General features: G+C 46.4%; 1 protein-coding gene across 1 annotated transcript in view; it reads left to right on the forward strand.

Annotated features, from left to right (window-relative positions):
- The window catches only part of LOC149451081 (annexin A1-like), a 71,258-nt gene extending 47,037 nt beyond the window's left edge, over positions 1-24,221 (forward strand). Inside the window, exons 12-14 of the mRNA XM_089691075.1 lie at positions 15,525-15,583; positions 22,042-22,164; positions 23,903-24,221. Of these exons, the coding sequence (XP_089547201.1) occupies positions 15,525-15,583; positions 22,042-22,164; positions 23,903-23,962 (242 nt within the window). The 3' untranslated portion in view covers positions 23,963-24,221. The remainder of the gene's footprint in view (positions 1-15,524; positions 15,584-22,041; positions 22,165-23,902) is intronic.
- The last annotated feature ends 2,946 nt before the right edge of the window (positions 24,222-27,167 follow it).

Raw genomic sequence — 27,167 nt, forward strand, 5'->3', positions numbered from 1 at the left:
GAATTGTTACTCAGGGACAGACACAGAATTGTTACTGAGGGACACAGAATTGTTACTGAGGGACACAGAATTGTTACTGAGGGACACAGAATTGTTACTCAGGTACAGACACAGAATTGTTACTGAGGGACACAGAATTGTTACTGAGGGACACAGAATTGTTACTGAGGGACACAGAATTGTTACTCAGGGACAGACACAGAATTGTTACTCAGGGACAGACACAGAATTGTTACTCAGGGACAGACACAGAATTGTTACTGAGGGACACAGAATTGTTACTGAGGGACACAGAATTGTTACTGAGGGACACAGAATTGTTACTCAGGGACAGACATAGAATTGTTACTCAGGGACAGACACAGAATTGTTACTCAGGGACAGACACAGAATTGTTACTGAGGGACACAGAATTGTTACTGAGGGACACAGAATTGTTACTGAGGGACAGACACAGAATTGTTACTCAGGGACAGACACAGAATTGTTACTGAGGGACACAGAATTGTTACTGAGGGACACAGAATTGTTACTGAGGGACACAGAATTGTTACTCAGGAACACAGAATTGTTACTGAGGGACACAGAATTGTTACTGAGGGACACAGAATTGTTACTCAGGGACAGACACAGAATTGTTACTCAGGGACAGACACAGAATTGTTACTCAGGGACAGACACAGAATTGTTACTCAGGGACAGACACAGAATTGTTACTGAGGGACACAGAATTGTTACTGAGGGACACAGAATTGTTACTCAGGGACACAGAATTGTTACTCAGGGACAGACACAGAATTGTTACTGAGGGACACAGAATTGTTACTGAGGGACACAGAATTGTTACTGAGGGACACAGAATTGTTACTCAGGGACACAGAATTGTTACTCAGGGACAGACACAGAATTGTTACTGAGGGACACAGAATTGTTACTGAGGGACACAGAATTGTTACTCAGGGACAGACACAGAATTGTTACTGAGGGACACAGAATTGTCACTCAGGGACACAGAATTGTTACTGAGGGACACAGAATTGTTACTCAGGGACACAGAATTGTTACTCAGGGACAGACACAGAATTGTTACTGAGGGACACAGAATTGTTACTGAGGGACAAAGAATTGTTACTGAGGGACACAGAATTGTTACTCAGGGACACAGAATTGTTACTCAGGGACAGACACAGAATTGTTACTGAGGGACACAGAATTGTTACTCAGGGACACAGAATTGTTACTGAGGGACACAGAATTGTTACTCAGGGACAGACACAGAATTGTTACTGAGGGACACAGAATTGTTACTCAGGGACACAGAATTGTTACTGAGGGACACAGAATTGTTACTCAGGGACAGACACAGAATTGTTACTCAGGGACAGACACAGAATTGTTACTGAGGGACACAGAATTGTTACTGAGGGACACAGAATTGTTACTGAGGGACACAGAATTGTTACTCAGGGACAGACACAGAATTGTTACTGAGGGACACAGAATTGTTACTGAGGGACACAGAATTGTTACTCAGGGACACCGAATTGTTACTCAGGGACAGACACAGAATTGTTACTGAGGGACACAGAATTGTTACTGAGGGACACAGAATTGTTACTCAGGGACAGACACAGAATTGTTACTGAGGGACACAGAATTGTTACTCAGGGACACAGAATTGTTACTCAGGGACAGACACAGAATTGTTACTGAGGGACACAGAATTGTTACTCAGGGACACAGAATTGTTACTGAGGGACACAGAATTGTTACTCAGGGACAGACACAGAATTGTTACTCAGGGACAGACACAGAATTGTTACTGAGGGACACAGAATTGTTACTGAGGGACACAGAATTGTTACTGAGGGACACAGAATTGTTACTCAGGGACAGACACAGAATTGTTACTGAGGGACACAGAATTGTTACTGAGGGACACAGAAGTGTTACTCAGGGACAGACACAGAAATGTTACTCAGGGACAGACACAGAATTGTTACTTAGGGACAGACACTGAATTGTTACTCAGGGACAGACACAGAATTGTTACTCAGGGACAGACACAGAATTGTTACTCAGGGACAGCCACAGAATTGTTACTGAGGGACACAGAATTGTTACTGAGGGACACAGAATTGTTACTCAGGTACAGACACAGAATTGTTACTGAGGGACACAGAATTGTTACTGAGGGACACAGAATTGTTACTGAGGGACACAGAATTGTTACTCAGGGACAGACACAGAATTGTTACTCAGGGACAGACACAGAATTGTTACTCAGGGACAGACACAGAATTGTTACTGAGGGACACAGAATTGTTACTGAGGGACACAGAATTGTTACTCAGGGACAGACACAGAATTGTTACTCAGGGACAGACACAGAATTGTTACTCAGGGACAGACACAGAATTGTTACTGAGGGACACAGAATTGTTACTGAGGGACACAGAATTGTTACTGAGGGACACAGAATTGTTACTCAGGTACAGACACAGAATTGTTACTGAGGGACACAGAATTGTTACTGAGGGACACAGAATTGTTACTGAGGGACACAGAATTGTTACTCAGGGACAGACACAGAATTGTTACTCAGGGACAGACACAGAATTGTTACTCAGGGACAGACACAGAATTGTTACTGAGGGACACAGAATTGTTACTGAGGGACACAGAATTGTTACTGAGGGACACAGAATTGTTACTCAGGGACAGACACAGAATTGTTACTCAGGGACAGACACAGAATTGTTACTCAGGAACAGACACAGAATTGTTACTGAGGGACACAGAATTGTTACTGAGGGACACAGAATTGTTACTGAGGGACAGACACAGAATTGTTACTCAGGGACAGACACAGAATTGTTACTCAGGGACAGACACAGAATTGTTACTGAGGGACACAGAATTGTTACTGAGGGACACAGAATTGTTACTCAGGAACACAGAATTGTTACTGAGGGACACAGAATTGTTACTGAGGGACACAGAATTGTTACTGAGGGACAGACACAGAATTGTTACTGAGGGACACAGAATTGTTACTGAGGGACACAGAATTGTTACTCAGGGACAGACACAGAATTGTTACTCAGGGACAGACACAGAATTGTTACTCAGGGACAGACACAGAATTGTTACTCAGGGACAGACACAGAATTGTTACTGAGGGACACAGAATTGTTACTGAGGGACACAGAATTGTTACTCAGGGACACAGAATTGTTACTCAGGGACAGACACAGAATTGTTACTGAGGGACACAGAATTGTTACTGAGGGACACAGAATTGTTACTGAGGGACACAGAATTGTTACTCAGGGACACAGAATTGTTACTCAGGGACAGACACAGAATTGTTACTGAGGGACACAGAATTGTTACTGAGGGACACAGAATTGTTACTCAGGGACAGACACAGAATTGTTACTGAGGGACACAGAATTGTCACTCAGGGACACAGAATTGTTACTGAGGGACACAGAATTGTTACTCAGGGACACAGAATTGTTACTCAGGGACAGACACAGAATTGTTACTGAGGGACACAGAATTGTTACTGAGGGACAAAGAATTGTTACTGAGGGACACAGAATTGTTACTCAGGGACACAGAATTGTTACTCAGGGACAGACACAGAATTGTTACTGAGGGACACAGAATTGTTACTCAGGGACACAGAATTGTTACTGAGGGACACAGAATTGTTACTCAGGGACAGACACAGAATTGTTACTGAGGGACACAGAATTGTTACTCAGGGACACAGAATTGTTACTGAGGGACACAGAATTGTTACTCAGGGACAGACACAGAATTGTTACTCAGGGACAGACACAGAATTGTTACTGAGGGACACAGAATTGTTACTGAGGGACACAGAATTGTTACTCAGGGACAGACACAGAATTGTTACTGAGGGACACAGAATTGTTACTGAGGGACACAGAAGTGTTACTGAGGGACACAGAATTGTTACTCAGGGACACAGAATTTTTACTCAGGGACAGACACAGAATTGTTACTCAGGGACACAGAATTGTTACTCAGGGACACATAATCGTTGAATTAAAGAGTATGTCAGACAACATGCAGAGGAGTGGCAGAGGAGGCAATGTTTTAGGAGCGAGCAGACGTGGCAGCAGAGGAAGGGGTCGAGGCAGCACTAGTCGCAGCCAGAGGCCATTGCTCCCGGTGTCATCCAGCGGTCGTGTCTCCACCGACAACCCTGCCGTCATCGATTGGTTGGCTCGGTCGTCTTCCTCTTCCCAGGTCACCTCTGACACCTACAGCCAACGGTCGGTGGGTACGTCAGACACAACCGTTAGTTGGCATGGCCCGGGAGCAAGCCCACTGAAATCACGTGTCCTCGACCTGCCCCTGTCCTTTGGTGTTTCCTCACCAAGCGAAGTATCGCATGCTGTGGGCTCAGCCCCACTGTACAGTGAGGAAGAGCTAACAGAGGGCGGTCAGGAATGGGGGGAGACATCCGCCTCTTCAGCAGCCAGGCGAAGAAGTAGTGGCGAGGAGAGTGGCTCGGTAGCCGGTCTAGAGACAGGTCTGTCTCCTGACTACACGCAGCCGAGGGGGCTAGTAGTGAGGCGGAGACCCTAATTGATGATGATGAGGCTGATCGCACTTGGCAGCCTCGTCGTCATCAGGCTATTGCTTCCGCATCATCAGGAGAAGAGGGTGGCAGCTTGGCAGCGAGCAAAACAGTCGGTGGGTTGCCCAGGAGGCAGCAGGGTCGCAGCAGTGTCAGTGGAGGCAAACGGCCACGGAGTAGAGCACCAGCTCCACTGCAGCCTACCACCACGGCCAGTAGTGGTGCCGGTGTGCACGGAGGAAGTAGCAGTCAGCCAGTGAGGAGTAGCGGGGGCAAAGTTTCCTACTCGGCGGTGTGGCAATTTTTCGTCAAGCCGCCCGAGGAAGTAAACGTAGCCGTATGTCGACTATGTGGCCAGAAAGTCAAGCGTGGCCAGGGGGCCCATGTTGGGACTACAGCGTTGCGTCAGCATATGCAGCGTTGCCATTCGGTGGCCTGGGAAAACCGTGATAAAGATACGGCGGTTCTGCCTGCCCCAGCCCCCGCTCCATCACCCGCTCCGTTACTTGCTCCGTCACCCGACGTCAATCGCCCTCTATCAGCCAGTCAAGGCTCCAACACCTCTGCTGAGGGGAGTTGTCGCTCGTTGGCATCTTCCGCTCGTTCAGATGCTCCTTCTCCTGCTACTCCTCTTCACGGATTCCGTCAGCAGTCTTTCTTGGAATCCGTTTCCAAGAGACAACAGTTTGCGAGCACGCACCCGACAGTGCAAAAGCTGAACGTCCTCCTGTCCAAGTTGCTGGTGCTGCAGTCCCTCCCTTTCCAAGTGGTGGACTCAGCACCTTTCCGAGAAATGATGGCTTGTGCCGCGCCGCGGTGGAGAGTGCCAAGCCGGCATTTCTTCGCCAAAAAGGCAGTGCCAGCCCTGCATTCACATGTAGAAGAGATGGTGGGCCAGTCTTTGAGCATGTCGATCTCTGCCAAAATGCACGGCAGTGCCGACGTGTGGAGCTGTAACTACGGTCAGGGACAGTACATGTCATTTACGGCCCACTGGGTGAACGTGGTGCCGGCACAGCCGCACCAGCAACTTGGACAGGTCACGCCGCTTTTGCCTCCACGTTTGCACGTCCTTGGTCCACAAAAGATGTCCGCCTCTACCACCTCTTCTTCCGCCGTGTCCTCAGCCGCCACCCCCGTGCCAAGTCCCATTACCCGACCGGCATATCACATGTGCAGGGCGCAACGGTGTCACGCTGTGCTGCACCTGGTATGCCTTGGCGAACGTAGTCACACAGGGGAGGAACTTCTCAGTGTAATGAACAGAGAAATCGACAGATGGCTGTCTCCGCGCAAACTGAAAATCGGAACCATGTTGACCGACAACGGAAAGAACATGGTGTCTGCTCTGCGTCAAGGAAGGTTGTGCCATGCGCCATGCATGGCTCACGTGTTCAATCTGGTTGTCAAGCGGTTCCTAAAATCCACCATCCCACTGCAAGACATCCTTAAAATGTCACGTAAACTTTGCATGCATTTTAGCCATTCCTACACCGCAAAGCACACCCTCCTTGAGCTGCAGCGGCAGAACGGAATTCCACAGCATCGCCTGATCTGCGACGTTGCAACAAGGTGGAATTCAACCCTACACATGTTAGACCGCCTTTACGAACAGCGAAAGGCCATCACCGATTTCCTGATGTTACAAGAGGATAAAGGTACTCCCCTGTGTAACTTCGATGTCAGCCATTGGCAGCTCATGCGTGACACCTGCCGCTTGCTCAGGTCCTTTGAGGAGGCCACGCTATTCGTGAGTCGGCAGGACTATGGGATGAATGACGTCATTCCTCTGTTGCACGTCCTGGAACAAATGCTGTTAACAATGGCTGGTCAGGGTGCGGTAGACGTGGCGCACAGATCTCAACGCCACATGACCCCTGTGGGGGCAGGACAGGAAGAAGAGGAGGAGGTAGAGGAGGACATTTGTGCTCAGGAATTATTGAGTGAAATGGGTGGTTTTTCCACTCAGTGGACAGGAGTGGAGGAGCAGGAGCATGTGGTAGAGGAGGAGGAGGAGGAGACAGAGGACCCAGACGCACCGTGGCAGTATGCTGTGGAGATGGAGGCAGGGAGTCCCTCGCATTCCTTGGCACAAATGGCCCATAGCATGCTCGGTTGCTTGCGTAGCGACAGCCGAATAATAACCATCAGACAGAGGGATGACTTTTGGCTGTCCACCTTGTTGGACCCTCGCTACCGTTCCAAAATGGTGGCCTTTTTCACACCTGCTGAGAGGGAGGCCAAAATAACGTACTATAAAAACCACCTATGTAGTCAGTTGGTCTCTGCCTTTGTGCGCCAACGTCCATCCTCAGACACTGTGGGCCCTGTGCGCTCGCGTTCCGCTGCCATGGCAGCAGGGGAGGGGTGGGGTGGTAGGAGCAGTGGCAGCTCCACCAGCAGCAGCTGCCTGAGTCTGCAGTCGATGATGAGTAGCTTTCTTTACCAGCGCAGTGAGGAAACTACTAACCAGCCGCAGCAGCAGCAGCAGCATCAGCTGGACCTGGAGCAGGACCTCAAACAACAGGCTTGGGCCTACTTGGACAGCACCCTGCCAACCGAGGTAGACAATCCCCTTGACTACTGGGCAACGAAACTTGACCTTTGGCCCCAACTAGCTGAATTTGCCCTTGAAAGGCTGTCATGCCGGCCAGTAGTGTGGCATCGGAGCGCGTGTTTAGTGCGGCAGGAGGTATTGTAACTCCGCGGAGGACACGACTGTCCACCCAAAGTGTGGAGAGACTCACGTTTGTGAAAATGAATCAGGTGTGGATTAGTCTGGATTTCAAACCACCAGTTCCTGACACAACTGACTAAATCCGCCATGAATCATGCCCCAAACATGTGCCACTTTCAGGTCTCCTCACACTGCTGGTGTGTTCCATTTTGTCATAGGGTGCTGGCAGATTACGGGCCTCCCATTGCTGCTGCCAGGCCCGTAATCTGCCATGGGCCCCCGTACCGCCTCCTCATGCTGCTGCCAGGTCCAGAGTCTCTCATGGGTCCCTGTACGGCCTCCCATTGCTGCTGTCTCCATCGCCACACTCTGCCATGTGCCACTTTCAGGTCTCCTCACACTTCTGGTGTGTTCCATTTTTTGTCATAGGGTGCTGGCAGATTACGGGCCTCCCATTGCTGCTGCCAGGCCCGTAATCTGCCATGGGCCCCTGTACCGCCTCCTCATGCTGCTGCCAGGTCCAGAGTCTCTCATGGGTCCCTGTAAGGCCTCCCATTGCTGCTGTCTCCATCGCCACACTCTGCCATGTGCCACTTTCAGGTCTCCTCACACTGCTGGTGTGTTACATTTTTTGTCATAGGGTGCTGGCAGATTACGGGCCTCCCATTGCTGCTGCCAGGCCTGTAATCTGCCATGGGCCCCTGTACCACCTCCTCATGCTGCTGCCAGGTCCAGAGTCTCTCATGGGTCCCTGTACGGCCTCCCATTGCTGCTGTCTCCATCGCCACACTCTGCCATGTGCCACTTTCAGGTCTCCTCACACTGCTGGTGTGTTCCATTTTTTGTCATAGGGTGCTGGCAGATTACGGGCCTCCCATTGCTGCTGCCAGGCCCGTAATCTGCCATGGGCCCCAGTACCGCCTCCTCATGCTGCTGCCAGGTCCACAGTCTCTCATGGGTCCCTGTACGGCCTCCCATTGCTGCTGTCTCCATCGCAACACTCTGCCATGTGCCACTTTCAGGTCTCCTCACACTGCTGGTGGGTTCCATTTTTTTGTCATAGGGTGCTGGCAGATTACGGGCCTCCCATTGCTGCTGCCAGGCCCGTAATCTGCCATGGGCCCCCGTACCGCCTCCTCATGCTGCTGCCAGGTCCAGAGTGTCTCATGGGTCCCTGTACGGCCTCCCATTGCTGCTGTCTCCATCGCCACACTCTGCCATGTGCCACTTTCAGGTCTCCTCACACTGCTGGTGTGTTCCATTTTTTGTCATAGGGTGCTGGCAGATTACGGGCCTCCCATTGCTGCTGCCAGGCCCGTAATCTGCCATGGGCCCCAGTACCGCCTCCTCATGCTGCTGCCAGGTCCAGAGTGTCTCATGGGTCCCTGTACGGCCTCCCATTGCTGCTGTCTCCATCGCCACACTCTGCCATGTGCCACTTTCAGGTCTCCTCACACTGCTGGTGTGTTACATTTTTTGTCATAGGGTGCTGGCAGATTACGGGCCTCCCATTGCTGCTGCCAGGCCCGTAATCTGCCATGGGCCCCAGTACCGCCTCCTCATGCTGCTGCCAGGTCCAGAGTGTCTCATGGGTCCCTGTACGGCCTCCCATTGCTGCTGTCTCCATCGCCACACTCTGCCATGTGCCACTTTCAGGTCTCCTCACGCTGCTGGTGTGTTACATTTTTTGTCATAGGGTGCTGGCAGATTACGGGCCTCCCATTGCTGCTGCCAGGCCAGTAATCTGCCATGGGCCCCAGTACCGCCTCCTCATGCTGCTGCCAGGTCCACAGTGTCTCATGGGTCCCTGTACGGCCTCCCATTGCTGCTGTCTCCATCGCCACACTCTGCCATGTGCCACTTTCAGGTCTCCTCACACTGCTGGTGTTTTACATTTTTTGTCATAGGGTGCTGGCAGATTACGGGCCTCCCATTGCTGCTGCCAGGCCCGTAATCTGCCATGGGCCCCAGTACTGCCTCCTCATGCTGCTGCCAGATCCACAGTCTCTCATGGGTCCCTGTACGGCCTCCCATTGCTGCTGTCTCCATCGCCACACTCTGCCATGTGCCACTTTCAGGTCTCCTCACACTGCTGGTGGGTTCCATTTTTTTGTCATAGGGTGCTGGCAGATTACGGGCCTCCCATTGCTGCTGCCAGGCCCGTAATCTGCCATGGGCCCCCGTACTGCCTCCTCATGCTGCTGCCAGGTCCAGAGTCTCTCATGGGTCCCTGTACGGCCTCCCATTGCTGCTGTCTCCATCGCCACACTCTGCCATGTGCCACTTTCAGGTCTCCTCACACTGCTGGTGTGTTCCATTTTTTGTCATAGGGTGCTGGCAGATTACGGGCCTCCCATTGCTGCTGCCAGGCCCGTAATCTGCCATGGGCCCCAGTACCGCCTCCTCATGCTGCTGCCAGGTCCAGAGTGTCTCATGGGTCCCTGTACGGCCTCCCATTGCTGCTGTCTCCATCGCCACACTCTGCCATGTGCCACTTTCAGGTCTCCTCACACTGCTGGTGTGTTACATTTTTTGTCATAGGGTGCTGGCAGATTACGGGCCTCCCATTGCTGCTGCCAGGCCCGTAATCTGCCATGGGCCCCTGTACCGCCTCCTCATGCTGCTGCCAGGTCCACAGTCTCTCATGGGTCCCTGTACGGCCTCCCATTGCTGCTGTCTCCATCGCCACACTCTGCCATGTGCCACTTTCAGGTCTCCTCACACTGCTGGTGTGTTCCATTTTTTGTCATAGGGTGCTGGCAGATTACGGGCCTCCCATTGCTGCTGACAGGCCGGTAATCTGCCATGGGCCCCAGTACCGCCTCCTCATGCTGCTGCCAGGTCCAGAGTCTCTCATGGGTCCCTGTATGGCCTCCCATTGCTGCTGTCTCCATCGCCACACTCTGCCATGTGCCACTTTCAGGTCTCCTCACACTGCTGGTGTGTTACATTTTTTGTCATAGGGTGCTGGCAGATTACGGGCCTCCCATTGCTGCTGCCAGGCCCGTAATCTGCCATGGGCCCCTGTACCGCCTCCTCATGCTGCTGCCAGGTCCACAGTCTCTCATGGGTCCCTATACGGCCTCCCATTGCTGCTGTCTCCATCGCCACACTCTGCCATGTGCCACTTTCAGGTCTCCTCACACTGCTGGTGTGTTCCATTTTTTGTCATAGGGTGCTGGCAGATTACGGGCCTCCCATTGCTGCTGACAGGCCGGTAATCTGCCATGGGCCCCAGTACCGCCTCCTCATGCTGCTGCCAGGTCCAGAGTCTCTCATGGGTCCCTGTATGGCCTCCCATTGCTGCTGTCTCCATCGCCACACTCTGCCATGTGCCACTTTCAGGTCTCCTCACACTGCTGGTGTGTTACATTTTTTGTCATAGGGTGCTGGCAGATTACGGGCCTCCCATTGCTGCTGCCAGGCCCGTAATCTGCCATGGGCCCCAGTACCGCCTCCTCATGCTGCTGCCAGGTCCACAGTCTCTCATGGGTCCCTGTACGGCCTCCCATTGCTGCTGTCTCCATCGCCACACTCTGCCATGTGCCACTTTCAGGTCTCCTCACACTGCTGGTGTGTTCCATTTTTTGTCATAGGGTGCTGGCAGATTACGGGCCTCCCATTGCTGCTGCCAGGCCCGTAATCTGCCATGGGCCCCTGTACCGCCTCCTCATGCTGCTGCCAGGTCCAGAGTCTCTCATGGGTCCCTGTACGGCCTCCCATTGCTGCTGTCTCCATCGCCACACTCTGCCATGTGCCACTTTCAGGTCTCCTCACGCTGCTGGTGTGTTACATTTTTTGTCATAGGGTGCTGGCAGATTACGGGCCTCCCATTGCTGCTGCCAGGCCCGTAATCTGCCATGGGCCCCAGTACCGCCTCCTCATGCTGCTGCCAGGTCCACAGTCTCTCATGGGTCCCTGTACGGCCTCCCATTGCTCCTGTCTCCATCGCCACACTCTGCCATGTGCCACTTTCAGGTCTCCTCACACTGCTGGTGTGTTCCATTTTTTGTCATAGGGTGCTGGCAGATTACGGGCCTCCCATTGCTGCAGCCAGGCCCGTAATCTGCCATGGGCCCCAGTACCACCTCCTCATGCTGCTGCCAGGTCCACAGTGTCTCATGGGTCCCTGTACGGCCTCCCATTGCTGCTGTCTCCATCGCCACACTCTGCCATGTGCCACTTTCAGGTCTCCTCACACTGCTGGTGTGTTACATTTTTTGTCATAGGGTGCTGGCAGATTACGGGCCTCCCATTGCTGCTGCCAGGCCCGTAATCTGCCATGGGCCCCAGTACCGCCTCCTCATGCTGCTGCCAGGTCCACAGTCTCTCATGCTTCCCTGTACGGCCTCCCATTGCTGCTGTCTCCATCGCCACACTCTGCCATGTGCCACTTTCAGGTCTCCTCACACTGCTGGTGTGTTCCATTTTTTGTCATAGGGTGCTGGCAGATTACGGGCCTCCCATTGCTGCTGCCAGGCCCGTAATCTGCCATGGGCCCCAGTACCGCCTGCTCATGCTGCTGCCAGGTCCACAGTCTCTCATGGGTCCCTGTACGGCCTCCCATTGCTGCTGTCTCCATCGCCACACTCTGCCATGTGCCACTTTCAGGTCTCCTCACACTGCTGGTGTGTTACATTTTTTGTCATAGGGTGCTGGCAGATTACGGGCCTCCCATTGCTGCTGCCAGGCCCGTAATCTGCCATGGGCCCCAGTACCGCCTCCTCATGCTGCTGCCAGGTCCAGAGTCTCTCATGGGTCCCTGTATGGCCTCCCATTGCTGCTGTCTCCATCGCCACACTCTGCCATGTGCCACTTTCAGGTCTCCTCACACTGCTGGTGTGTTCCATTTTTTGTCATAGGGTGCTGGCAGATTACGGGCCTCCCATTGCTGCTGCCAGGCCCGTAATCTGCCATGGGCCCCTGTACCGCCTCCTCATGCTGCTGCCAGGTCCAGAGTCTCTCATGGGTCCCTGTACGGCCTCCCATTGCTGCTGTCTCCATCGCCACACTCTGCCATGTGCCACTTTCAGGTCTCCTCACACTGCTGGTGTGTTCCATTTTTTGTCATAGGGTGCTGGCATATTACGGGCCTCCCATTGCTGCTGCCAGGCCCGTAATCTGCCATGGGCCCCTGTACCGCCTCCTCATGCTGCTGCCAGGTCCAGAGTCTCTCATGGGTCCCTGTACGGCCTCACATTGCTGCTGTCTCCATCGCCACACTCTGCCATGTGCCACTTTCAGGTCTCCTCACACTGCTGGTGTGTTCCATTTTTTGTCATAGGGTGCTGTATGGCCTCCCATTGCTGCTGCCTCCACCGCCGCACTGTGGCTCCACACTCTGGTTTTGGCCCCGTGACTGCCCAAATGAGTGAAGTGTGCGGTGATTCTAAGATCGACGGCACTCATCTGCATGTCATACTGACTGACAGTATTATTTCTCTTCCCCAGCAGACTCCAAGGGCATTTAAATTAAAGGTACAGTGTTCTGCACTAATATAAAGGCTCTCTGAAGCCTAGAAACACCCTTTTATAAGTTAAAATCGCAGCGAATACATTCGCATCGAATCGAATTTATTCCTCGAATTCGCCGAATCAGCCGAATCAAATTTTTGAATACTTCGCTCATCTCTAATCATAACCTGAATCTTACATACCTTATCATTAAACACATCATTATGCACACTGGTGTTAGACACATAGATGCGGAAATGCAAAAATGGTAATTTATACAGTATATTCAATATATATATATATATACATACACAGTATATGTGTGTGTATACAGTCTAGGCAGGTTTGTCCTGTTACAGTATCTCCCGGAAGTGAGTACGCCCCTCACATTTTTGTAAATATTTTTTCATAATTTCTTTTCATGTGACAACACTGAAGAAATGACACTTTGCTACAATGTAAAGTAGTGTGTATACAGCTTGCATAACAGTGTATATTTGCTGTCCCCTCAAAATAATTCAACACACAGCCATTAATGTCTAAACCGCTGGCAACAAAAATTAGTATACCCCTAAGTGAAAATGTCCAAATTGGGCCCAATTAGCCATTTTCCCTCCCCGGTGTCATGTGACTCGTTAGTGTTACAAGGTCTTAGGTATGAATGGGAGCAGGTGTGTTACATTTGGTGTTATCGCTCTCACTCTCTCATACTGGTCACTGGAAGTTCAGCATGGCACCTCATGGTGTTGAATTATTTTGAGGCGACAGCAGATTTACGCTGTTATACAAGCTGTACACTCACTACTATACATTGTAGCAAAGTGACATTTCTTCAGTGTTGTCACATGAAAAGATAGAATAAAATATTTACAAAAATGTGAGGGGTGTACTCACTTCTGTGAGATACTGTATTTTACTCAGCAAGGCAGTAGACAATCACAGTTCAGAGCACGGGCATTTTGCACAGCAGGTTCATTAAACAAAACAAAACATTTGCTCATCCAAGCCACCAACTAAACTTTTATCAATTTCTGAATAACAGGGTGCCCCCCCCCCCCGGCTGACCCAAAACAAAGAGGCATTGCATGTAAGCCTTATGTCAGCCTTTTCACCCAGCTGAGACTATTAATGAGGTCTGGCTAAAACGGGTAAAACCTGGACCTAGAACTACAGCCTTGTTCCCACCCAAAGCTCTACAAAGCCCCCAGGCTGTGCTCCAGGGCCTAATATTATATTCCGAGAAGACAAAAGTTTGTTTTTTCCAAAAGAGGCTCAAATCGTGGAGTCCCCTGGATCAGGGTCTGGATTTCAGAGGTCAAAGTGCTATGGGAGGGAAGAAGCCTCTAATCTTGTGTCTAGGTCTTGCCAGGGACTAGCAGAGTGTATGTGCAGGAGTGCACAGTCCTTAGAATCCAGGATCTAATAGTATCCCTGCTTCCTCCTACCCAGGAGTCCAAAAAGCTGCAAAGGAGCAGCCAGAGTTGTGTACAGTATTCAGAACCATTTTTTCAATTTTTTTATGTTGCAGCCTGATACTACAGTTGTTAAATTCATTTATTTTTTCAATAATCTACAATCAGTACCCCATAATGACAAAGTGAAAACAGGTGGTTAATTCTGGTAGTTGGGGGAGCACATCTTTTTTTTATTAGAAAAAAGAAAAATTACATGTTGTTTGTATTCACTGTACATGGTGCTAACTGATTCACCTAAAAGACCCCACAAAGATTCACCCAAAATGGTGAAAAAATGCTGCTCTACTATCAAGATTCACCCTGGCAATATTTGATCTAACAACATTGACCCAGTGAGTGCTGCATAATATACAGAGCAAATCTTGATAGAAAATACATTTCATCAAACTTGCTCTATGTATTCATAAAAATTATGTAAGACATTAAAATGATAAAGTTTCAAGGTGGTCCAATGGGAACAAGCTGCACCCACACCATAGTTGGGAGGTACACCCCTTGTATGGGATCTCTTAGTTATTCTCTAGAAGAAGCTGACAGTGATGCACATTGAGAAAGTACAGTCAGCACTTATGTGAGCTACATATGTGATGTTGTTCCTTATAATAAGTAAAATTACTATACTGCTATACCACAAAGTTGGATTTTGAAAAACACCCTTTAATGTGCACATACTAGGTGGCTGAGAGGCAAAATGGGATTGATTTACTAAACTGGAGAGTGCAAAATCTGGTGCAGCTGTGTAGGGTAGCCAATCAGCTTCTAACTTCAGCTTGTTCAATTAAGCTTTGACAAATAAACTGGAAGCTGATTGGTTTCTATGCAGAGCTGCACCAGAATTTTCACTTTCCAGTTTCAGTAAATCAACCCCAGTGCATTGCTAAAACCTTTATTTATTTATTTTAGATAAAATGTGTCTAATAAACCTCTGTTGATATGATGACCACTAGAAAGTCATTGTTTTTGAATTGACTATTGACAGGTATTCTATCCTGTCGAATCTTACTTGGGTGGATTAACATATGTTTCACTGAGCAATATTTTTGTAGGGAATATTTGATTAGGCACTCTTATTTGGGCAGAAGTTTGGGTCAAAAATAATTCTCAATATATTGTCACAAATGGCTGAAAAGCTTTGTTTTTATTTCTTCCTTGTGTGTATTCCACGTGTAACTGTATATGATTCATTTTGAACTTCCTAATTCAATTCTCCTACTAGCTGAAAATAATGTCAACATAAATTATAAGAATATTCATATGTGTTTACTGAGATTAATATTTCAATGCACATTTTTCTATTTAGTGAAATTTGCTGTGGACAAACCAGGTTTCTTTGCAGAAAAAGTACATCTTGCAATGAAGGTAACATTAAAGCTATTTTTATTTTGCTTAAAACTGTCACATTCAGTTTTTCACAAAGTCTAGGTAGTGATAGCACTACACCATTTTTGTGCTATTCTGGTTTTCACACAAACTTTTTTTCAAGGATTGTGGTAGGTGTCAGCAGCAACCTATCAAGCTCATATACCAGGGATCCTCAAGCTACGGCCCGCGGGCCACATACGGCCCACCGAGGCCATTTTTTCGGCCCGCCGGCAGGGACGTATTTGCCGCGAGGAAGGGATACTAAGTACTGGGGCAGGCAGGGGCCTGCTGTACCTTACCTGGCTCGGTGTCCCAGTCCCACGACAGGAAGCGCTGCTCCTTCATTCACTCCGGCCTCTCCCTCACTCGATGTTCGCGCTGCCACTCGGCTCCGCCTCCTCACCATTGGTTGGGCGCCAGAACTGTAGCTCAGGAAAGGCACACAAGCGGCCAATCACCAGCGAGGAGGCGGAGCCGAGCAGACCCGTGAACATCGAGTGAGGGAGAGGCTGGAGTGAAGAAGGACAGCTGACAGGTAAGTGTGCCGTGCAGATGGTGCTGCTGCTGCTGGAGCAGGGGTCAGCAAGTTACGTGTCATTGGTGTCAGTGGGAGGAATAGTGCCCATCATTCGTGTCACTGATACTAATGATGGGGCATTATTCCTCCCACTAGAAATTCTGAAGGACCCTCTGCACACTGGTATATACTCTTTCAAGCAGACTATGCAATAAACAGGTATATTTTGTTCACACATATTGCAATACATGCTTAAGCTTAAGTAGCCAGACCTGAACCTTGTAGCTCTCCCCATTGTGTCTTTTCCCCTATATTGGCATTGTGTCCACAGTAGCATTTGCGTAGGCAGAGCAGAGTAGGACTGGCCATAAAGGGATTACTTTGACGCAGTTGGCCAGCTTAAGCATGTATTGAAATATATGTGAGCAAAATATCCCTATTTATTGCATAGTCTGCTTGAAAGGGTATATACCAGTGTGCAGAGGGTCCTGCAGAATTTCTAGTGTTAATATGTTGTTACACCCCTTTAGCACCTGATGGATAAATGCATGTACTAGCTGTTGGGATTTGAGCACAGGGATCTCTTGTTTATTATTCCTCCCACTGACACCAATGATGGGGCACTATTCCTCCCCCCACTGACACCAATGATGGGGCACTATTCCTCCCCCCCACTGACACCAACGATGGGGCACTATTCCACCCCCCACTGACACCAACGATGGAACACTATTCCTTCCCCCACTGACACCAATGATGGGGTACTATTCCTACCACTGACACCAAGGTTGGGACACTATCCCCCCCCCCCACTGCCACCAATGACATACTATTCCTTCCACTGACATCAAATATAGGGCACTATTCTTCCCACTGACACCAAGGATGGGACACTATTCCTCCCACTGACACCAATGATGGGACACTATTCCTCCCACTGGCACCAATGTTGGAATACTATCCCCTTCCCCCACTGACACCAATGACAGGGCACTATCCCCCCCCACACTGACTCCAACGATGGGGTACTATTCCTCCCCCCACTGACGCCAACAATGGGGCACTATTCCTCCCCCCACTGACACTAATTATGGGGCACTATTCCTCCCACTGACACCAATGATGGGGCACGATTCTTCCCACTGACACCAATGATGGGGCACTATTCCTCCCACTGACACCAATGATGGGGCACGTTTCTTCCCACTGACACCAATGATGGGGCACGTTTCTTCCCACTGACACCAATAATGGGGCACTATTCCTCCCTCCACTGACACTAATGATGGGGCCCGATTCTTCCCACTGGCACCAATGATGGGGCACTATTCCTCCCACTGACACCAATGATGGGGCACTATTTCGCTCCATAAGACACACTTGGGGGGAAATGTCTGTGCATCTTATGGAGCGGCCGGCCCAGTATTCCCGCCGCTATTGTATATCCACAGTCTCTGGTCATCTCCTGTACTGTGTCCGCAGTCTCTGGTCATCTCCTGTACTATGTCCGCAGTCTCTGGTCATCTCCTGTACTGTGTCCGCAGTCTCTGGTCATCTCCTGTACTGTGTCCACATTTGTTCATAGTTTTTATTTTTTTAAACTATAGTCCGGCCCTCCAACGGTCTGAGGGACAGTGAACTGGTCCCCTGTTTAAAAAGTTTGAGGACCCCTGTCATATACCATTGCGTGGATTCATGTTTTGCTTTTTATATTGGAGCAGTAAAAGCTTCTTTCTGGCAACTCAACCATGCAACTATTTTTTGTTCAAATATCATTGTATTGTGCTCCTTTAAAACAATCACTTTATCTTTTTCCAGAGCAGCCTATATGTCTCCTGAGGTTACCTATGGGTTTTTCTTTGTATCCCGAACAATTCTACTTGGAGTTGCTGCAATCTTTCTTGCTGTACCTGTACTTGGCTTGATATCAAAAGATCCCCAAATTTTCCACTTCTTAATAAGTGATTTAACAGTACTGAGTGGCATGTTCAAGACTTTGGATATCTTTTTATATCTTTCTCCATCTTTATAAAGTTCCATTACCTTGTTACGCAGTTCTTTTGACAGTTTTGTTCTGATCCCCATGGTTCATTATCTAGCCTGCACAGTGCATCCACGTGAGAGCTCAAAGCTCATTGACTATTTATACACAGAAGCTAGTTGCAATTTTAAAAAAAACTAAAGATGTGGGAAATTAACCTTTAATTGCCATTTTTTTGTGTGTGTGTCACCTTCCTTGTCTGTACCAAGGCCAAACATTCCAGGGTTGTCATTATAATTTAAAAAGAAGTCAAACAACTATGTGATAAGAAATGGCTTCATATGAACACTATCCATAAATAAAAGACAGTTTTTTGGCATGGCCAGCCATATTTTTAATATCAATGCCAAAAATTCACGATTTCTGTCAGGGTGTGCAAACTTTTGAGCACAACTGTACACCTGGAGCTCAAAACACAGTTTATTTAATTGGTCTATAAAGAACAAACTATGGCTAATTAGGAGCACTTAAGCTAACAAAAAAGAATACGTTTGTTTATTTGTTTGATTTTTTTAATTTACTGTTAAATTTATTTTAAGGGCTGTATCAAAAGTAATGCAAAATGGGCATAACTTATTTTATAGGTTCACATAGGTTGTTCAAATGTAACATGTTTGTAGAGTAACTCTTCCACTAGAGCAACTCTTCTTCTATTTCATTGCAGGTAAATAATGGATTCCAAGCAGTAGCAACTTGCTGTCATTGAGTTCTTGATGAAGGTGGGGTTCAGACTGTCCAACATCCACAGGAGGCTGCAGAATGTTTACAGAGATGACACCATTGTCAAGAGTCACCAATGACAAGACATTGCACTTGACAATGGTGTCATCCCTGTAAACATTCTGTAGCCTTCTGTGGATGTCAGGCAGCCTACACCCTTCTTTAATCAATAATTCAACGATGGCACTTTGCTTGTAATCCATTTTTTATTTGCAATAAAAATGACGAAGAAGAGTTACTATAGAGGAATGGTTACTCTATCAACTTGTGAAATTTAAACGACTTATATAAGTTAATACAAAAGTTATGCCCACTTTTGCATTACTTTTGGCACATTCCTCATATTCATTTTGTTGTTTAAGGACAGTTTCCTCCTTTTTGTTATTACACTATGTTGCCAAAAGCTCATACTGTAAAGAATCTTTTTCATTTGTAAAGTTTACACCTTTTTTCCTTCAGGTGCAAAGAGTACCTCCAAACTTATTATATGGACAATTTAAGTACAATATATGCACTAGGAGATGATACCCCCATGGAACACCTCTTCACAAGAGACAATTCATTCACTATTCAATTCAGTAGCTCTGTTATTCTTTCCTTATAGCTGAGGTCCTTTATGCCCCTTCTTGCCTTTCACTGTATTTTTTTCAGTTCTGCAACATCATCTTTGTGAACTGGTGCCCAAAACTGAACTGCATACTCAAGACAAAGTCTAACTAATGCTTTGTATGGGGGCAAGATTATTTGATTAAAAAATATTTCCAGGTATGGGTATTTTATACATAGTTACAGCCAGCTTGGACAAATGTAACTATCTTTATACCATACCTGGCCAATGGAATCTGGAAATCACTGAGGTAGACATTGGTACTTCAGTGATCTCCACTTGCTTCCAGGTCATATACTGAGCAACTACACTTCTGCTTAGGCACCTTTCACACAGGCATTCTAACCAAGTTTGCCTGTCCATTTTTCAGGCAGACATGATTGAAATCTCCATGTAGCCCTATTGTCATGATCTGGAGTCAGGCTTGAAGGCCAGTAGCTATGGCACTAGAGAGGATACCACTGACCAGCAAGATAGGTATACAAACAGGTAACACTGGCAAAATAATGCAGGCTCGCCTGAGGTGCTGGGCATAAGCGCTAACCAGTATTCAAAAGAGCTTCTGATGGTAGAGATAGGCTTTGCTGCATCTTAATATCAGGTTGTGTTTCTGAGGATTGCCCAACCAAGAGGTGAGCAAGCTGGGGTCTAGTAGCAGATCTAGCAGGTAGGGATCAAGCAGAAGCATAGTCAGTAAACAAGTAAAAGGTCAGTAACAAGTGGTGGCAGGTTGGGATCAAGCAGTAGGAACAAGCCAAAGTCTGATAATGGGTGGTAGCAAAGCTACGGATGGCAGCAGGAGTGACAAGAGAAAGATATTGGCTGGAGAAAGCACAATAATCTGGCAAGCAGAAGTACAAAGGCATGGTTTAAATAGGAAGTTCATGAGAGGAGCAATGGGTTCATGGTTCATGAAAAACAAGGTACAAGGCAAGATTGTCTAATGGTGGATCAGCAAGAAGAGTTACTGCAGAAGTCCTGGGTTCAGACCCAGACCTTGACACCTAAGGACAGGCTAGTGTAATTGGACTTGCGTCTGTTTACATTCGCCTATCTCTGAGTCCACCCAGGTCTGGTAAAAAAAAAAAAAAGAAAAAACATAAAAAGACTGCTTCCTATTCCATTTTTAAATGTGATGGTAGATCAAAGGTAGCCTTATGTCTACTTCAATGATTTTCAGCTTCATTGGCAAGGTATGGTATATACTGTACATAGCTACATTGGTTTGAGCTTGACCAATGTAACTATGAATAAAATAACCATGCCTGGGATAGTTCTTTAAGATTTTCACTCATTGTTCACACAGATTGTGTGAACATTCACTTCAATTGCCAATCATGTGTGCAAAGTTGGGTATTTACTGTGATCAGGACTTTACTTTCCACATGGTTGGATTATTTAAAAAAAGCTTTTTAGGTGAAGATTATTTTATTAAATCAGCCTCTATATCTCCCTCTTTGGAGTGTAAACCTGTTCGAATACAAGAAAATGTTTTGCTTTCTCTATAAACTAATTTTAAGTGAAACAATATTACCAGAAAACAACCAAACACTTTGGCACTGCTAATTTGGGCTCAGTTTGTGATGAGCTAGGAGGAAGCACATGGAGGCTAAGCACACAGGACCTAAAGTGTGGGGAATTTATTGAGGGGTTTTTAGCACACAATAAAGAAATTGTTCCTTATATGTGTCTACTGTACCCTGTAATTGTATGAAAAAGTATTCTGCGTTCCTATTAAAAACTGACCACGCTAGGCAGGAGAGAACAGGGTGGTCAGTTCTCTAGCGATGCTAGGATCTCAATGTGCTAACATGCCCCCTGTGCAAAGCCATTTACTGGGAAGATCATGATGTTGCTGTTTCATTACCATCACCGTTCTATGCAGCTGAGAGCAAAGGGTATGTAATCACTTATATAAGAGGGGAAAAAACGTATTTATAATGTTTTTTATATGTACCTTTTATTTCTATTTTAAACTGTATTAGTGGTAAGGGTTCACATATACTTTAAGCAGAAGGAACCAGAATGGAGGAAGCAAATATAAAAAGTGTGTGTAAAGCTGGCCATAGATGGATTGAATCTCAGCCAGTTCAGCCAGGGGGTTGGTTGTACTGAAGTTGATCCATCAATCAACTTCAGTACAACCAGCCTGTCATATTTTTTGCATGCAATCACTGCTGGTGACTTTAGCTCCTAGCAGTGGTCATTGTGTTCTGCGGGCTGGGAAGGCTTCCCCCGGCAGAACACAATAGTGCTGAGGGAGCACTGACTAGTGCTGATAGGGAAATCAAGCAATTTTCTTTCCTTCCACCAAGGGTGGCACCAGCAAAACCAGTTTTTGAATAACAGTCACAGCTAGAGCCTGGGGAGGACAAACCTTTACATTTATTAACATTCACTAGGCAAATGAACTCACACTGCAATGTGTAAATAAACAAAATATTCTCTAGTGCCTTTTTACATCAAGCCTATTGCGTTGTTGTGGAAATAATGTACAAATATATGTAGAATGTGATACCCCTACAAAAAAGCATAAGCATTAGTATTTAATTAATTTAATTTGTTCACAGGGCTTGGGGACTCGTGAAAAAATCCTGAACAGGGTGATAGTATCACGTGCCGAGGTTGACATGAAATCAATTAAAGCTCGATATAACACAATGTATAAAACACCCATGCGTAATGATGTTATGGTATGACTTCTACTTTCTTCCTATTTGGTGGGCTGACATAGCTCTTTCAGTGTTACCAGATCACTCTTTTGGAATGTTACATTTTTTTTAAGTAGTGCAGAGATTTTTTTTACCATTTCATGCTTTTGGTATAGCAGGACAAAGTGAAAAATGTATTTTAATGGCAGTCCCACAAGCAGAACATACCTTTCTTTTTTCCCCTATTACTCTGTTCAGCTAGATTACTAAAGCAAAATGTCAAGTGACAGAGCTGGTGCTTGAAGAGGGACCACTTAGTGAACAAATGGTGTCACATGGGGGTGGGAAAGATATTGTTTGCCTTTGCAAGCCCACAAACACAGGGATTCCGCTTTTATATCCTTTACTTATTTTCAAATGGAGCCGTGGGGGGAACAAAGGGAAGGGAAGTATATATAGCTTGTGGAGATGGCATTAAAGCGGAGTTCCACCCATTTTTCATAATTTACCAGATTATGTTGTCCCTGTGAAATAAAGAACAAGTTGGATATTTTTTTTTTTAATATACATACCTTTAAATCCACTGCAAGCCTGCAGTTCCGGTCCCGGCTGCCTAGTCGATGAAGTCGTAAGGCGATTTGCAAGGTCTCCTGGGATGTTGTTTCCTGTATCCCAGGAGTCCTTTGGTTTCCTATAATCAGGGGACTTGGAAACCAGAAATGATGCGAATTGGAGGTGTTTCGCGCCATTTTACCGGAGTCCAGATTACAGGAAGACGTGGACGCTGTATCCTGGAATTGCAGAGTGTGTACATCGCACTCTGTGTATTTAATGTGTCTATTTTGGTAACTATATTTTGTGTGGTAATCGACGTTTAATTGGATGTGGTGACTCTTGATGGGCTAACTTTCTGTGAGTAAAGTGATGTACAGGTTGAATGAAGGGGCAGGGGGCGGGAACTTCAGTAGTCCCCACCATTGTTATGGAACCTGTACTACACACGTTGCGCCGAGCAGTGTCTGTACTGTGCAGGCACGAGAACGAGTGGTGCATGTCGGGATAGCCAGCAGCACCGTTTCCCGAAAATAAATACCCGCGGGCTTCAGATGCCCACAGCCATCATGGCGCCTGCCTGCTTCCGAGATCATGGTAATTTTTTAATAATTAAGTAATTACAATGCTTTTACTATTGAATTATTTCAATTGTTAATGCTATTTGAAAGGTCAACGTGGATCTGCTTTTACCAAAAATTTATTAGGGGGACTGGAGCTCCGCTTTAAAGTTAGCCTCTGCCCACCCCTTTCAAAATAATTGACAGGTCATTGTAACTAGAACAAAATTAGGAAAGTGCACATTGCACAATGGGAGCTAAGGTTTTTACTTAAATCTGTGACATCTTTTTCCCTTCCTACTTCTCCATAGCTGACTGTTAGAGAACCAGAACTCATTTCCAATATAATAACTAAAAACAAAATTATATTTTTCTTTAGAAAAAGAATGTTATTCTTTTTTAAATGAATTGGAATTGTATGACCACCTTAAAGGCAAACAAGTTTTGGCAATTTTTCTTTAATGGGGCTAAATACATTCCATGAATACAGCTACATAACAGTTATATTATTTTATCATTTTATTTTAAAGACACAAGTATGGTGGCTTGTTTGATTATACAGGTTGAAAGATGTTATTGATTTATTGACTGCATTTATGTAAAAATTCTTGCTTAGGGATGAGTTTTTTTAATGTGATACTAAATGCATATTTTTCTTTGATTTGTAGGCAGACACCAGTGGATCTTATCAAACTGCCCTGATTGGACTTATTGGTTATGATGACTAACTTTTTAAGAACCATGAAACCCTTGTTTCAGTCCCAAAAGGACAGTATCAAAAACACAAACGCCGAAATGCAAACTGATACATATTAGATGTGTGTTAATTGTTTATTAGTTTTCAATAAGAAAATAAACTCCTATTGTAATAAAATGACATGTATTCAGATTTCATATGTTAAATGATACATTCTCAAAAAAACTATTTTTGTTGGTATTTTCAGTTTAATACTATTCCTTTCATAATAAATCTTCTCTACTAACCAAGATTAGAGATGAGTTTCGGATTTATTGCACAGTGGATTCAGAGCAAATCCAGGGGGTAGTAGGTTTGCAGATGCATAGTTAAGTGATTAACAAGGGCTTCCTCTTTTGATTAGTGAATCTCTCTTGTGTTCCTCCAGGAGCACACACTGTGTGGCTTGATAGACTGGGTACTGGAGTTACAGCAGTAGGTGAAAGAGGAGGAATTGCTGCTGTCTCATAGCGATCAGGACCCTAAGCCTACTGCCCTTCTTCCCTGTGAGGAAGAGTCAGCAGAAGGCTGTAGAGGAATATGAAAAGGGGGAGTTTTCGAATGCAGGTAATGAGGAGGTGATGGAAACCCATTCTTGTTGCCAGCACCCCAACCCTTTAAGGGAGATGTTTCACCCCTCCCAAAGCCTGAGTTTTGTATGTAGGTGGCGTGTAATTGTTGAAGACAGTGGTGTTCACTGCAACACAGAGGACTAGGGTCCTGTGCTGCAGGTAATTGTGGTGAATTGGGTCTTTTGTGCTCAAATGCCTGTGCAAAGAGCCCAGTATTGTGGTCATTAAAGAAAGAGAGCACTATCAGATGGCTACTCTATTCAATGGTAAAGGGCTAAACTCCTGCCACCATCTCAGAACATCATGATCAACATAAAATACTTATTCTAGTGCTGAAAGTCTTTGGGGATTTCTCCATATGCCTTTTGGTTTGCTGTGTTCTTTCTTTCCTGCGGTTGGGGATAAAACAATGTTTAGCATCATCAAAGGTCAGGTGCCTGCACTGTATGTTCTTTCCATTTGATTTTACATAAACACAAGATTGTTTTGGGACCAAAAACTTCCTTTCTACCCAAAGTGGCTTCCGCTTTTCACCTTATGAAAATATTTTGTAGCTTTCCCTGTGTCTGGCACTAGTTCACCCCATTTCTCTTCTTTGCCTGGATGTAATGAGGGCTATCAGAGTTTACTTTTCTGCCACTGTTTGTTTTACACAAAAGTATTCCCTTTCTCTCATTCCAGAAGGTCCTACAGGAGGTTCCCTAGCTATTAGATTTGGAATAGTAGAAAAGAAGGCGTGCCCAATGTCCAAAAGAATGCACTTTTGATGGTAGATTACGAGACATTTATTGAGAGTAACGGTCTCAAGGCCATACCAAAAAGGCAGAATCCTAAGGGGGTTTACTGCCAATATCCACCAATGGGTACAACTGACTGGAAGGACTTCTCCCTACCCACCCATGCAACCACCCACCTATAACCAGTGACTGATCCAGTCAGTCCAGCTCAGTCTTCAGCACAAACACAGCTTTTTGATTTGACAGGCTATTGTACAAGCCTATAAGTTAGTATTACAGTTTTGAAAGACTGCAAACTGCAAAGTTTGATATGCCTAGCAGATACTAATTTTGGTCAAAGGGTTCTGAAAACTTCTGTTAATGCTATTGGTTCAGTTTTCTTGTTCAACTATGTTTTGTTGTGTATCCACTCCTCTGTTTAACTGCTTTTAGATGTTCCTAGATTGCTTAATTTTCATCAAGATGTGTCCCTCAATGAAAAATAGAGAAAATATAATTATTGTACTAAAAATCCTTTTAGTCCTTTGAGGGACATAGCTCCCCCCATATTTGCTATTGTTCTTTCTCTGGGCTGCTTGTTGCAGCCGATCAGGTATGAGGTGGCAGGGGTTATAGTGTCAAGGGGGATGACCTTCAGTTTTCTATGTGCATAGAAAACTGCTTAATTATCATTGTTGTGTCCCTCAATGGACTAAAAAAAAAACTATTTTATGTTGAGTACAAAAATTATATTTGGACATTTCTGTGCAGTTGATCCCACTTAGAAGGGTTTGCCTTTTAATCTTAGTCCATTTTTATTATTTTTGTTTCATTCTTGATGACCATAAAGAAAAGTAACCATCTAGGTCTTTGTGACCAACTTCATTTTTAATTCCTATTTGTTTTCCTATATTCACATATACAGTAGGTTCTGCTTTGCTAAAAAAAATGCACAAGAGCAGGGATAAACTGATATGTTATCTCATATGATATGCACTCATTGCAGTCTTGAATAAGTCGAACAATTTGTGTACATTGTAAATGCAATCCCCAAATCTATGTAGCAAATCATACACTCCAGATTTGACAGGACAATGCCACATCTTGGCCATCTGTTCTGCAGGCGATGTCCCAGAATTACAGCATCAATCTCAACAGTGTCCCTGCCTGGCAACACCATATGCTATATGGAGAGACGTTGAACAGCCTTTGCTACACAATACACATGCTCCCCATGTTTACTGTGTCTTTGTAATTGCCAGCATTCTAAATGTGTACGGGCAGCAGCAGGGAATCAAAATTAAATGACCCTATAATGGGGTAGCTTCCCCATTCATCCAAGGGTGTAAATGGGTGCAGCAGTGCAAAAGATTACAGGTATACTGAGAATGAGGGTGCAGGCATGCTGTATACAAAAAGTGCAGAGGGTGCAGGTGAGCTGTGGATTGGGTGTTGAGTCAAGCTGTGTTCAGGTGAGCTGTGGACAAGGGATTCAGGGGTGAAGGTGATCTTTAGAAGGGGTTGCAGATAAGCTTGGTGCAGGTGAGTTGTGGAAAAGGGGTTCAGGGGTGTAGTCGAGCTATGCAAAAGGTGTTCAGAGTTGCAGGAGAGCTGTGGACAAGGGGTTCAGGGGTGCAGGTGACCTATGGATGAGGAGTGCAGGACAGCTGTGGAGAAGGGGTACAGGTGAGCTCTGAATAAGGGATCCAGGAGGTGCAAATAGGCTGTGGATGGACTGTACAGGAAAGCTGGGATGCGAAGTGCAGAGAGGGGGGAAAGGGGTGTGGAGGCAACCTGTGTCTTGTATGTGTACATGTTTGTGTGTGTGGGGGTTGAATTTAAAGAGGTTGCCCCACAAAAAAATGACATGATGCCCCTGCCCCAACATTTATACCATACCCTTAGGGTC

Source organism: Staurois parvus, unplaced genomic scaffold (genome assembly GCF_062004578.1).
Source record: "Staurois parvus isolate SC_StPar_1 unplaced genomic scaffold, SC_StPar_1.0 ptg000549l, whole genome shotgun sequence".
In the NCBI taxonomy this organism is placed as follows: domain Eukaryota; kingdom Metazoa; phylum Chordata; class Amphibia; order Anura; family Ranidae; genus Staurois; species Staurois parvus.